Source organism: Eschrichtius robustus, chromosome 3 (genome assembly GCF_028021215.1).
Source record: "Eschrichtius robustus isolate mEscRob2 chromosome 3, mEscRob2.pri, whole genome shotgun sequence".
NCBI classification, from domain to species: Eukaryota; Metazoa; Chordata; class Mammalia; order Artiodactyla; family Eschrichtiidae; genus Eschrichtius; species Eschrichtius robustus.
The window spans coordinates 21179444-21192930 of record NC_090826.1 but is presented as its reverse complement, the minus strand read 5'-3'; the positions used below and the strand labels follow the sequence as shown (position 1 = coordinate 21192930).

Genomic DNA, 13487 nt, shown 5'->3' with positions numbered 1-13487 from the left:
CTCTAAAATGAAGTTTGGGCATTCCCATAACAGTCTGTGATAACCGCCTTGCACTAGCAGTTAAAACAACAATCTGGCAATATGGTCATGCTGTCCCCTGTCAGCCATACACTTTTTGGATGATCAATGAATCTGCTCAGGTTTCTTTGTTCAATGAGTTGGAACCTACTATATGCCAGGCACTATGATGGCACTGAGCAAGACAAAGCAAGTCTACCCTCACTAAGCTTGGAATAAGTAATTGAAATTACCCTTGAGATAAGCACTGACAAGAAGCATGGGCACTAAGATGGTCTATTACAGTAAAGGAACCTGACATAGTTTGGACTAGTGGATCTCTACAGGGGCTGTAAATCAGAATCACCCAGGACAGCTTCTAAGCATACCAAAGCCCAAGCCTCACCCCATATCAAACAAATCAGAACTCTGTGAACCCTTGCCATTTGTTTTAAAGATCATTTGCTTCCCAGGTAATTCTAACATGCAGCCAAGGTAGAGAACCACTGGTTTTAGGTATAATGCGATAGGTGTTATGGGCACAGAGGTCAATAATACAATGCCTACCCTCCAGGAGCTTTCTGTCTAGTGGAAAAGACCCAACAACGTAGAAGTATCAGCAAAATACTCTAGCAAGATGGAGCAAAAAACGCTCAGATACAGGATAGTACTTCTCGGGGCACAAGGGTGGGGAAGTGATCCCATTGGGCTATATAAGGTGCTTTTACCTGTGTCAGCAAGGTTTGGTTTCTAAAGATGGGTACTCAGGCAACTAATTATTTTTTATACCTTTTCATATATCTTAAATATTGCAGGCTTTTAAAAAAATAAAATAAAAACTGCCTTTAGGGACTTCGCTGGTGGCACAGTGGTTAAGACTCCGTGCTCCCATTGCAGGGGGCCCAGATTCGATCCCTGGTCAGGGAACTAGATCTCACATGCATGCTGCAACTAAGAGTTCACATGCCACAACGAAGGAGCCTGCCTGCCGCAACTAAGACCCAGCACAACCAAATTAATTAATTAATTAATTTTTAAAAAACTGTCTTTAGTCAGTGAAGGCATCATAGAAGTTATTTAAGCTGAGTTTTGAAGCTTGATTAGGAAGGAGTTTTCTGAGGAAATTATCTTGAAGATGTAGTCTGAAATATGAACGGGAAAAGTTAGGAGGAAAAGTGTATTAGGCAAAGGGAAGATTGTGTGCAAGGGGCTGGAAGCAGAAAAGGCATGGGGCCTTACAGAAACTGAGAGAGGGCAGACAGCAAAAAAGGATGAAGCAGAGGTTCTCAAAGTGCCATCCTTGGTCTAGCAGCATCAAGAATTTGTTAGAAATGCAAATTCTGAGACCTCACTCCAGACCTACTAAACCAGAAAGGGGGGGCGGGGAGGGGGGCGGAGAATAGCCTTCATAATAATAAGGATTTTGGATTTTATTCTAAGATTAATGAAAAATAATTGAGAGGTTTTAATAGAGGGATAACATAATCAGGATAACAGTAGCTAAATGGTTTGGCATTAATAGCTGAGCAAAAACTCCTCAAAATCTAATTTTTGTAATTATCAGGATCAGAAACCATACTGAGCCTTTAAGTCAAGGGTCACAATCGTAATGCCTTTAGGGCTAAGCCGGAAAGGCGAATGAGTGAAAAGAGGGATGTGGAACACTGATGGGGCTGCCCTCCAGTCAGCATAGCATCTGCTCTGGAGTCAAACAAACACGTGCTGAGTGGAGGGATTCACTGGCGAACTTAGGGCTCCCTTAACACACTTGCTTAAGAAAGGAGTGGGCCCCTTGCAGGGAATCCAGCCTTCTCCCTTCTTCAGATGTGACTATTTCCCCAGCCTGGTTAGGCAAATCTGGCATCAAACCAAAATTTCGAAGAGTAAACCACCTTTTGTTTCTTTGTCCAAGTAGCAGAGGGATAAAAAGCAGTTCAACAAACAAGATGCCAATAACCCAGCCAGCTCACCTCTCACACGGAGCTTCTACTACAAAGCAAATGAACCATTTGTATGAATCTACAGTAGAAGCCTGAACCTGGGAATGCTCCTTGTGATAGGCTAACCCAGGAACAACCCTCTCCTGGGCCCAAGAGGCTACCAGTGTCTTCACTTCGGAAGGTCAAATCAAGCTCTTGGATTCAACAGTATAAGGCTCTCAACCCTTAAAAGACACACTACATGTTTGTATGCTAGGTTTCTCAGGACTGAAAACTATCAAATACAGTTCAATCAAAAGGTCACTAGAAACAAGCAGAAACTTTTTGATGAGGAGCAACTTACAGCACTGGTAGAAATCCACCGATCTGGATTCTTGCCACAATAGTACCTCACCCAGATTCAGCCACAGACCATAGATGATGAGGGAGTGGTTACACAGTTCTGACTGAATCAGGTTAAAAAGCACATTCCAGTGAAGTTCAGGATGCAGAAAAGGATTGCAACAGACATTAATGAGAAGGGAACAAAGAGTGATTGCCTTATTCAGACACTTCCTCCCCCAATTCCTCAGCTGAGAAAGTCAACAGTCTCAGAAGTCCCATCTGACAATAGCTATTCATCCTGGCCTGGGAAGCCTGAATTACAGGTGCTGAGGGACTCCACAGACCTTGCCCTACCAAGGTTATGGCTCACAGATCTTCAGGGGAAGCCATGGAGGCTTCATGATGAAGTGAGTTCCTGCCTCCCACCTATTCCTTAAAGATCCCAAAACCATTTTCTCCAAGGTCAGGATAAATGAAGAGACAAGCTTCAAATCCAAGTAGAATCAAAATTTCAAAAGAATCTTATTTGCACCTGTGGCTGAATTTCCATTTCCTAAACTGAAGCCAGATTTGTAATGAAGGGTTTGCTACCTGCAGTCTTACTAGATTTCAGAACATCCCATTTTATTCCTGTGCCCAGCCTAAGTGACTTGCCCACGTGTAGTGGCAGAGCTAAGACCAAAGGTAAATGTTCCCAGAACCAGCCTACTATTAAATAGTTGGTGTTAACTGCCTTTGAGTATCAAGTATAGTCCCTCTAAGATGATGATGATAACAGCTGACATTTATGGAGCACCTACAAGCACCAGTACTCTCTTTATATTAACTTATTTAATATTAACCTCTCCATGAAGTGGGTACTTAAGAGTTTCATTTTACAGATGCAAAAACTAAGGCATGGAGAGGTTAACTGACTTGCTCAAGGATCCAGAGTTAGCGGCAGAGTCAAAATGCAGACCCAGGAACTCTGACTCTAGAGCCCAAGCTCTTAATCAGCAGACCACACTGTCTTTCTCAGGATACTGTCAGTCCATTCTGTAAACACTAATCAAGCATCTGGGCACCAAAAACTCTACTGGACAAAAGCACCTATTCACACAAAACAACTAGAAAATTTGCTTTTACTCCGCCATGCTCAATGTGACAATCCATGCTGAATGCACCCCAGATCCTACCTCCTAGCTTACCGCTCAGACAAACACCTAAAAATTAAGCCCTCAAAAGTAAGATGAACAAACAAAAAAACTTTAAAACAGTGTTTAGATCTCTAAACAGAGATCACACACATATTCTTCCCTGGGCAGGCAACCAAAACAGACATTCTATAAGGTCAGTCCATAAATTCCTATTCAGAATTTTGAGCCTGAATTCAAGGAATAGCTCGTCATTCATTTAGCTCAATACCACCAAAACATCCAATCAGAAACTGGTTTTCTTTGCTTTTCTCTCTGCCCCCATCATCTTTTAGAGGGTGGCAGAAATACTCACAGGCAAGCTTGAAGGTCTTGACTGAAGACTCAGGTTCATATCTTCTTGCCCTCCCTTACTGGAGGTCATTGAGGGGGCTGAGGATGCCTGAGACCCAAATGAATCTTGAGATAACTCCTAAAACAAGAAAAACAAAAGCCGTGAGAGCCTGGTATTGATAAACCAGGCAAGCTTGCTTCATGATGAAAGGCCTATGGGACTCTCTCAAACAGGGGAAGCTAGGTGTGAGAGACTGCCCAATCACACACAATATTATCCAAAGGCAGAAAAAAACAAGTTGTGGCTCTTAAGAATGTCAACAGTGGACATAAGACTCTCTGATGGCACTCTTGACCATTTATCACCACCCACAGAAAGCTGTTACTTGGGGATAAATGCTAAAGTCTAGCTAACTACAAGTTATATCTAACAAGGAATGAGACCACCTGATTCAAAAACACCAACAAAACACTCACACTAGGACCTCTGCATTAAAATGAGTACTGCTTCCTTTAAAGAAATTTATTCCAACAATGCCACCAATGCACAAAATCTTTAATGGACCTGTCATCACTCAGTCATTCTCCTTTTTTTGCTCCTTAAAGAATAAAGCCCAAATTGTTATTTTTAGACTTTATCACCTACCTTGCTCATAGACATGGCTACAAATGAATTTTAGCTATTTCCCAAAATCAAATCCACTCTCAAAAAAATAAAAGGATTTGCTACCACTGAGAATATTCTAAAGAATGTGATGTCAGCTCTGACAGCAATTTCAAATGAAGGGCTCCAAAATATTTTGAGCAATAGCAGAATGGAATGGCAGTTGGATGAATGTACAGTACAGCCTCCCAAAGCGACTGTTTTAAAAAAGACCAAACTAACTTGGATGCTCAAGTTCTGAATTCTGAGTTAAAAAAAAAAAGAAAAAAAAAAAAAAATCAGTCCCGTTATCTTTATTTCTTTTCTGCCTATGCAACTTTCCATTGCCCTATTTCATGAGTATGGAGAGCTACAGGTTTTTATGCAGTTATATCTTAATTAGTTCAATCAGAGAACCAATTCTGTATGGCAAAGTTCTCATGACACCAACCCCCAAAGTCTGCGGTCACACGTAGGGAAGGGCATGAGGAAGAGGCATCTTACCTGTGGTGGAGGGAAGCGCTGCTGAGAATAGGCAGTTTGCTGTGACTGCTGAGACTGGGGCTGAGGGTACGCAGCCTGCTGGGAAAGCGTCGAGGATGCTGGCTGCTGAGGTGGCGGCTGCTGGTAAGGAGACTGTGCCTGCGGCTGTGAGTAGGGGGGCTGGCTCTGGGGGTGCTGCTGGGTGGTGGACTGCTGGGTGGGGTACGGGGTTGGGGACTGCTGATGGGGGGGCTGGGATGGCTGCTGGGAATACGGAGGCTGAGAGGACTGGAGCTGCGGTGGCTGAGACTGAGGCTGCTGCTGATATGAAGGCTGGGCGTGAGGGGTCTGGGATGGTGGCTGCTGGGAGTAGGGCTGCTGCTGCTGCTGGGGGTGAGGGCTTTGCTGGTTGTAATACGGAGCCTGGCCCTGCTGACCATACCCGCTGGGGCCTGGCTGTCCATAAGGTGGAATCTGTAAAAGGAAAGGATACTTTTAGCACTGACCCTTCTGGATGAAGAAAGGTGATTATGTCAGAAGCCATGCCCTGAAGGTGGGTATACAAAGCCAGCAAGCCAAGCCTCACAGTTAGAAGGCCCAGGGTTTTTCTACCAACCCTGTTAAACTGAGCCAGGAAGGACAGCCAGGCTGGGTTCCTAGTTGGTTTGTTCTGAAGTGGACTACATTCATTCGCAGAAAATTTACACTATTTAATAAAAATCTGGTCAACTTACAAGAGTTCAAGAACAGCTGTTTTCACCAATGAGTCTACTCTTTTTATCATGGCCTAGACTGTTTTTATAAGCGCTAGGAATCTGTATCCCAGCCCCAACGAAGAGTCAAGAGCAGGCTGGCTCAGCCGACTGAAAACCTAGGGTTTAGAATCCAGATGGTATGCCAATCACTAAACTACCCTGGTGCTCTTTTTCATTTAGTCTTCATTCAAAAAGTATCTGACAGCCTACTTGCTTACTTGTACCAGGCACTACTCTAGGCACCAGGGATACATCTGACAAGGAGGGGGGGAAAAAAGACCAATAATATCCTTCCCAACTCTCCTCCATTTTCTCATTGAAAAAAAAAAGTGATTTTATATAAGGGCATACTTTGCTTTCAAGTATTAGAAGTAAAGTTACGTCTTATATTCTATCCCTCACCATTTTCAGTATGAATATCACTCACATATAAATGGTAGAAAATGCTGTCAAAACAAAAAATGGCCATAAAAAGATGATGGTGCGGATGGTCAGATAAAAGGAGATGAGTAAAATCTTAACATCTGCAATAGCACTGTTAGCATCTTTACTGCTCAATCTTCCCTTTTCCTGCTACTCCCAGTCCCTTCTAAACATTCACTTTAAACCAGACAGCTGTATGTTGAAGGCCTTGAGAACATGAAGGGCCTCTTCTCTCCCCAGGGCACATGGTATGAGTGGTTTTTCTTGGTAGCAGTGGATTGGTGCTCAGCCACTGCCTTTTTCTTTCTTCCCACTTCCCTCAGAGATCGCCATTCAGTGGGTACAAGCAGGCCAGCCAGGTCAAAGAAGACAGATACGTATAGCAGGTGGCCAGGGAGCAGTTTTCCTTCAAGCATACATGCGATGGCGACCACAACCTTGGCCTTGTACGTAGCACAGTGAAACTAACTGAGTCAGTTGGCCTATGTTCCTTTCAAGAGGTTTGGAAACCAAAGACACATTCTGATTCTACAGCTGAAGACCACATCTTGGACAGCAACAAGGATTAAGGTAATCGGAGTCAACATCTACCTGCTGTGCGTAAGAGAGGCCGCCCATGGTACTCTGCGCTCGGCCCTGCATGGTCATCGGGTACCGCTGCGGGGTCTGGGACCCATATGGCTGCCCTGGGTACCCATGTCCTTGCTGCGGTCCTGATGGAGGTCCCTGTTGTTGCGAGTATGGGTTAGTCCCGCCGTATGGCTGAGGTCTCATCTTGCCCATCTGATCCATTGGACTGGATGGCTACAAAATAAAGAGCATTTCATTAACCTGAAGCTTTGATGTCCTCTAGCCAATATGAACACAAACCTTGGCATACAGGTCTGTATGCCATAAAGGAAAACAGTTACTATGAAATAAAGTAATGGTACAGACCTAGTAACCCTTGAGCAAGTCATTTAACCTTCCTCAGAACCTTGATTTTGTCATATGTAAAATGGAAACACCACCAGTTTGTGAAAGCATCTTCTAAGCTATATACTACTTTATAAGTGTGGTACTACTTGAGATCCAAGGAACGGGCCAGGTGTGGAGCAATGAATACACGTACTCTATGGTACAGAAAAATGAGAACAAAGGCCCTTCAGTTGGGAGGGGATGGTGCTACTATACTCTGCCATGATCCTGTTCAATAACACCAAAACTGATGCTTTAATACTGTGGTAGGGAATTCAAATACACAAGCATCTAGATGTTTTTATTCTTTAAATAGTGGAAACTTATTTCCTTGCACATCCAGAGCCCAGTTGTGCTATGGCACGAGGACTTAAATTTATGCTTTCTTCCAATTGGGTATCATAGCTAAGTTACAGCTGTTGAGGGAATTGTGACCTTGAATTTATTTAGAGCCTTGTACAACTCAACTGAAAAGCTCACCTCCTTTAATATTCAAGAACTTGAGGGTGTAAGGCGGGTAGAGATTATGTCTCTCTGAAAGACAAGATACAGAGGTACCAATAATGGAACCTCAAAGCTCATAGGTATTTGGCTACAAACATAACTTCCAGCTCTTTGTGGTGCAACAGGATCAGTCAACTCATTCACTTTCTGACATAATTTTATCTTACTGGAGCTACGTAGAACAGAGGCCCAGCACACTTTCCCCTCCCAGAGATGCCTACCTATATCTATTGGTGGTGAGAAGGGAAGGAGGGAGTATCTCTAAGTACTTAAATAGATACACCCAAGTTGCCGAGTAGGCCTGGACCTCACGTAAAACTTGAAAACTGAATTTTAAATTGGGGATAGGGAGTAGATATTAAGGAATTCAGTGGTTCTCAAACTTCAGAATACGTCAGAATCAGCCGGAAGGCTTGTTAAAACGCACACTGCTGGGACCCATCCCCAGAGTATGACTCTGTAGGTTGAGGGGGGTGCCTAAGATATGCGTTTACAGCAGTTCCCAGGTGATGTTGATGCTGCTGGTCCAGGGACCACCATACTTTAAGAACCACTGGCCTCGATTACACCTAGGGTCCCTTCTGGTTCTATCATTCTGTAATTAATAAATTATTCTAACCTTAAAGAAACAACAACACAAACCCCTCCAAAATAAGGGGAGGGGGACACTCAAACAATTGGTTCTCTGTATGTGTGCGTATATATATATATATATATATATACACACACACACACACACACTTTTTTTTTTTTTTTGCAGCACACTACCTAAGTGTTTTATAATAATGAGGAAGTCGAGCTGTCATGAGGAAAATGGATAAGATAAAAAGCCACAGAGACTATTCTTCTAAATACTAACAGAAAAAAAGCAGAAACGAAGTTCTCTCTTAGGCTGCAGCTGAAATCACACCTTAAAAGGTTAACACTGAAACCTCCAAGTTTCTAAACTACGAGAATCATAGTAAAACCGTGTCCCAAATCACTACTACATGTCAATATTATTAAAGTGCTATTTCCAACAATCATAACTAAACAATTTTTGCCCAGACCTGCCTCTGTATCAGAAGCTCCAATAACATTCCCGATCATAACTTTGGAGTCACGTGGATTCTTTTGGGCCTGTTTAGGAAGTTCAAATTCAACAACCGAACTAGTGAGTAATAAATAGCATGTGGTCTTCCCCAGATACACCTGGCAATGGAGCCAAAACATCACCATTCTCTCCTACAAAAAACTCAGGGGCTTACACGGCCACATCATGCCGCAAATAACAAGGAGATTCTCATCTTGTCCTAGACTGCAGCTGCTGCCCATGTGGCCCCCAGGTGAAGAGACTACATTTGCTGAACAGAGACCAGCCCACTCTGGGTATCTCTGTCAGTCTAGATCTCCTCAACACACAAGGGGCAGTCATTACCATGGTTACTACGGAGCTTCTAGAGCAGCAGCTATTAACCACGGCTACAGATCAGATGTGAGAAGCTTCACAAATGCCCGGGCCTCTCCCTAGAGATTCCAATTTAGTGGGTCTAGAAAGGCTTGGGCTCCCTCCCCCTAAACCCCTTAAGATCCTTGGATGATTTGTTTGTGTGTGTGTGTGTGTGTGGCAATGCATGGCTTGCGGGAATCTTAGTTCTTAGTTCCCCAACCAGGGATTGAACCCAGGCCACGGCAGTGAAAGCGCCGAGTCCTAACCACTGGACTGCCAGGAAATTCCCTAGTTCTAATGTATATTACTAGCTGAGAACCAGTGATCTAGAGAAACACTGCCCAATAAAATGTTCTGTGTTGTGTGACTATTAAGTACTTGAAATATGGCTAGTGTGACTGAGGAACTGAATTCTTTTTATTTACTTTTAATTAAATTCAAATAACCACATGTAGCTGGTGGTTATATTGGATTGCACACTTCTAGAGCAATATTCACAAATCATTTTCACCTCTCCCTGCTCAACAACAGCCCCAAACTTCGTACCTACTACATTATGTACAGTATCAAATAGAAAGAGCAAAGAAAGTAATAAATCGATAGACTTGGGTTCAAATCCTAACTGTCTGACCTTGAGCACATCAATTCTTTAACTAAAATGCACATAACTGGGGCCTCCCAGGTGACGCAGTGGTTAAGAATCCACCTGCCAATGCAGGGGACACGGGTTCGAGCCCTGGTCCAGGAAGATCCCACATGCTGCGGAGCAACTAAGCCCGTGCACCACAACTACTGAGCCTGTGCTCTAGAGCCCGTGTGCCACAACTACTAAAGCCCGCGCGCCTAGAGCCCGTGCTCTGCAACAAGAGAAGCCACCACAATGAGAAGCCCACGCACCGCGACGAAGAGTACCCCCAGTAACCCCCGCTCACCGCAACTAGAGAAAGCCCACGCACACCATCAAAGACCCAACGCAGCCAAAAAACAAAAACAAAAAAAACATAAAACGCACATAACACACTTCACACAGTGCCTGGTACTTAAACGCCCAATGAATAGTAGCTATTATCAATAATGATAAATAGTGCTTCTGCCTGGCTCTAAAGTCTGCCACAGTGCTCCGGTTCTACGCATTTTTCAGCCTCATGCCAGACTTCCCACATGTCCAGCTCTACGCAATAGTACCCTGCCCTGCCCTCCTGTCCACAATGGCTTCCACCAGCAGAAACCCAACCCTTCAACATGAAGCCACTTCCCACTTCTTTAGCACATTCTGTTCTTTCACACTTCTAAATGTCCTATTGTAAAATCAGTCAGAATCATAGGTTTAGCACTTAGTTGTCCAGCTAACTGACTGCATCTCTCGAGACTAAGTTCTCGGAAATCGGAGATCAGGTATTTTATCTTCAAAGTGCCCCCAAAGACCCCAAGTGCAGAACTAGGGCTCAGGAACTTCACTGTGCCAGGCTGCCCTACTTTAAGAAGTGGGTAGGGGATACTATGGGAAGAAAGCCTAGATTAAACCACCTAGCCAAAGGGCCAGGGACACCCCTAAACCAGGTTATGACTTTGAGGGTAGAAAAAAATGGGGACTGAACTGAAAAAGCAAAGGGGAGGGTAGAACAAACAGTCAAGGAAGAATGAGCACACCTCTGAGGAGAATCTTAAGCGCCATCCTTAAGTGCCTCTCTCCTATAACCAGAGAGGTCGTCAAACCACACAGGCATCCACAAACACACTGCTTAAAAACAAAAGGCTAAAGGCAAGTTACTCCCCCCTACCAGCCACCCCCGCCCCATCTCTCACATCAGGATGCCTGCACTCCCTATTGAGGACAGCTACTAAAGGGTTCAAGGATTCTTCCATTAACTTTAGAAATTCCTTGCAGACTAAAAATAAACTCAAGTTAAAAAAATTCTTATTCTAAAAAATGAAATTAAGACATTTCCCTTTCCTGGACATCAGATTTCTGACCCCTTCCCTTCACTAAAGGGTTATAATAAACGGAATACACAGCTTAGCAACTAAAATATATTCAGTTCAACCAGATTACTCTGGTCTCATGTCAAAGTTAAACATCTGCTCATATCAGAAGGGGAGGTAGGCAGGGACTGAACTCACACTTCTGACACTTAAAACCGCTGTGAAAGATTTGTGATTTGCAGTTATAGATGAAATGTCATCTTCCAATCTTTCATAACAGAGAAGGGGCCTTAAATCTTCACTAATCAGTTTTTTTGGAAAGTAGCAATTTCAGACCAGAAAAATCCCTACTACATACAAGACAGAAAAACCAGTATCAGCAGTCTGCAGGCACCAAGGAAGAGGCAGAGGATGGGAAACACCAAAGAGCCAGAGATTCCACTCTGGGAAAGACAGAGAGGAAATCCCTTCAATGGGAAACCACAGGAGTAGATTACTGTGATTACACTTCAAAAGCAAAGGCTCTGCCACAAAGACACATAATTGAGAGGAAAATGCTGCCCCCTTGATCAGGGAAGTCGGGCCCCCTGCTATATACTCTCCTGCATTCATAAAAAATAAAAATAAAAAAGAGGAAAAGAGCCATAAGAAAACCCCCATCTCTATTCACCACTTATCTCTTTCCAGATCACTGGACGTGTTACAAACTGCCTGCCAAATGAAATGCATCAAAAGTTGCAGTTTCCCTAGGCATCAAAGGCAAGGATGCCTAGCAGGCTGGTCCCTTTGAATATATTCAGAACAAACAGCTTACAGACTAACCACTTGCACAGAGTTTCCCTGCTCTAAGCAAATGGAATTAAAAGCCCCTCCAGATCAGAGGGCTAATGGAATCCCTTACAACTTCTTATTGCACCAAGGAAAGCCATAACGACCTAAGGGGTTGCTGAGATATAACACACTGGACTTCAAATTCTCCAACGTCTGATCACAGCTGATTGAGAAGAGAGCAGAGAAGACGGGGCCAGGGACTCCAACCTCAAAATGAGAGATACTGTTCATCAAAACGCACCACACCACATGCAGTGGCACCAGGAAAGAGAAACTTCTTAATTTTCTTGAAATAAAAGTCCAACTGAGGAAAGTTCCAGGCTTCAGTCCCAATCCAAAGATGCAGAAAGGAAGTGACCGTGTAGCAAACCAAAGGAGCCAGATTTGGTACCCAAGGACCAGCAAGAACATGACTGGAGAGAGATGGACTGGGCTGCCAAAAATGTGTCCATCAGAAAGCAGAAGTCTTGACTACCACTTGTCCTGTCACCCTAAATGCCAACTAGTTGAGGCCAGTAGAAATCTAGAATGTTATTTCTTACTCATTGCGCTTTCAATTTATTCCTGGCCAGATTTGTTGTATGACTTTTAATAATAACAATTAAAAAAAGCAACCCTGGCTCTTTAACCAAAAGAACCACCTAATTGATTCCCACAGTAATTAACCTGCATTTTACCTCAGAGAGCGGTAGTTAAGGAAGTCGGCACTGCTATTTATAACTCATCTCAAATTGAGGGCAGACTGCCTAAAATCTAACACATCCCAGCTGTACTCCTGTTTGAACTGGGGCCAAGGGAATTTTTTAAAGCAATCTTGGCACCGAATGAATGACACCAACAGTATGAGAGCTCGAGCGGTTGTGTTGTGGTGACGTAGCACTGGAGGTGGAATGGGAGGGGGCCAGTGTACTGTGATCCCTCTCGTGCACGCCTGCTGCTTGCTGAGTCCCAGTACAGTACGCTGGGAACCGCCCACTGAGAGCCAAACACAGGAAAAGGCTTTTCCTGTGGAACGCCTTGAAGTGAGAAACACATGGCTAATCTGCATAAACGCGAAGCCACACCACCCCTGCCAGGAAGGTTAGTGCTCGTAATCTCTGGCCATGAAGCTGGCTGCCTGGGAGGACTTGGACTGGCGCCTGATAACCCAGAAAGAGCCGAAAGAACAGATGGGTAAGGACCCCGGCAGAAAACAGCCCCAGGTCACGTGACTCGCCACATGGCCCCGCCAGCACAAACTATTGTCTGGCTGTGGAGCTCCCATACAAAGGCACCCGGCCTTGGCTTCCTGTGATTACAGGGACAGGCGGCAGCTGTTGATCCAGTTCCCCTATGCGACGCTCCCCTATTGAGGAGCATTCCAGGGAGGGATAAATTAGTAAAGTTAAGGCCTCTCCCAACCAACGTGCTCTCAGCTTCCTGCAAGCTCCACGTGGCCCCACACTCAGTCTGAGGAAGGACAGAGTAGATTCCATAGAGAGAACCACCCTTTGCACCCCGATACACGTGAGCTGACCAGCATAAATCATTCTCATAGTGCCCCCCTCCCCAGCCACACAGACATCTGTATCCTCATCCTGTTTTTTCTCACTCCTCCAGTACACTTCATGGCTTTGAAGACTGGTCTAGGGGCCCAACCCCAATCAAGGAAAAACTGCCCAGAAACCTGCGTTTAGTTCTATCCCAGACCCTGCCTCCTAAAATAAGGAGATTCCTTCCCTTCATTTTGTTTTGCATTTAAACAGTCATGTGCCCACTGTTTATGTGACCCAGGATAATAAGAGATTCTTCACTTCCTATTTGGCCTCACCA

At 44.3% G+C, this 13487-nt stretch overlaps 1 protein-coding gene across 2 annotated transcripts in view; it reads right to left on the bottom strand.

Moving 5' to 3' along the window:
• The window catches only part of ARID1A (AT-rich interaction domain 1A), a 69404-nt gene that overhangs the window by 36618 nt on the left and 19299 nt on the right, over positions 1-13487 (bottom strand). For both annotated transcript variants that reach the window (XM_068539228.1, XM_068539227.1), the window contains exons 2-4: positions 6623-6835; positions 4875-5327; positions 3750-3866 (exon numbers count right to left, since the gene is read on the bottom strand). In XM_068539228.1, coding sequence (XP_068395329.1) covers positions 3750-3866; positions 4875-5327; positions 6623-6835 — 783 coding nt within the window. The remainder of the gene's footprint in view (positions 1-3749; positions 3867-4874; positions 5328-6622; positions 6836-13487) is intronic.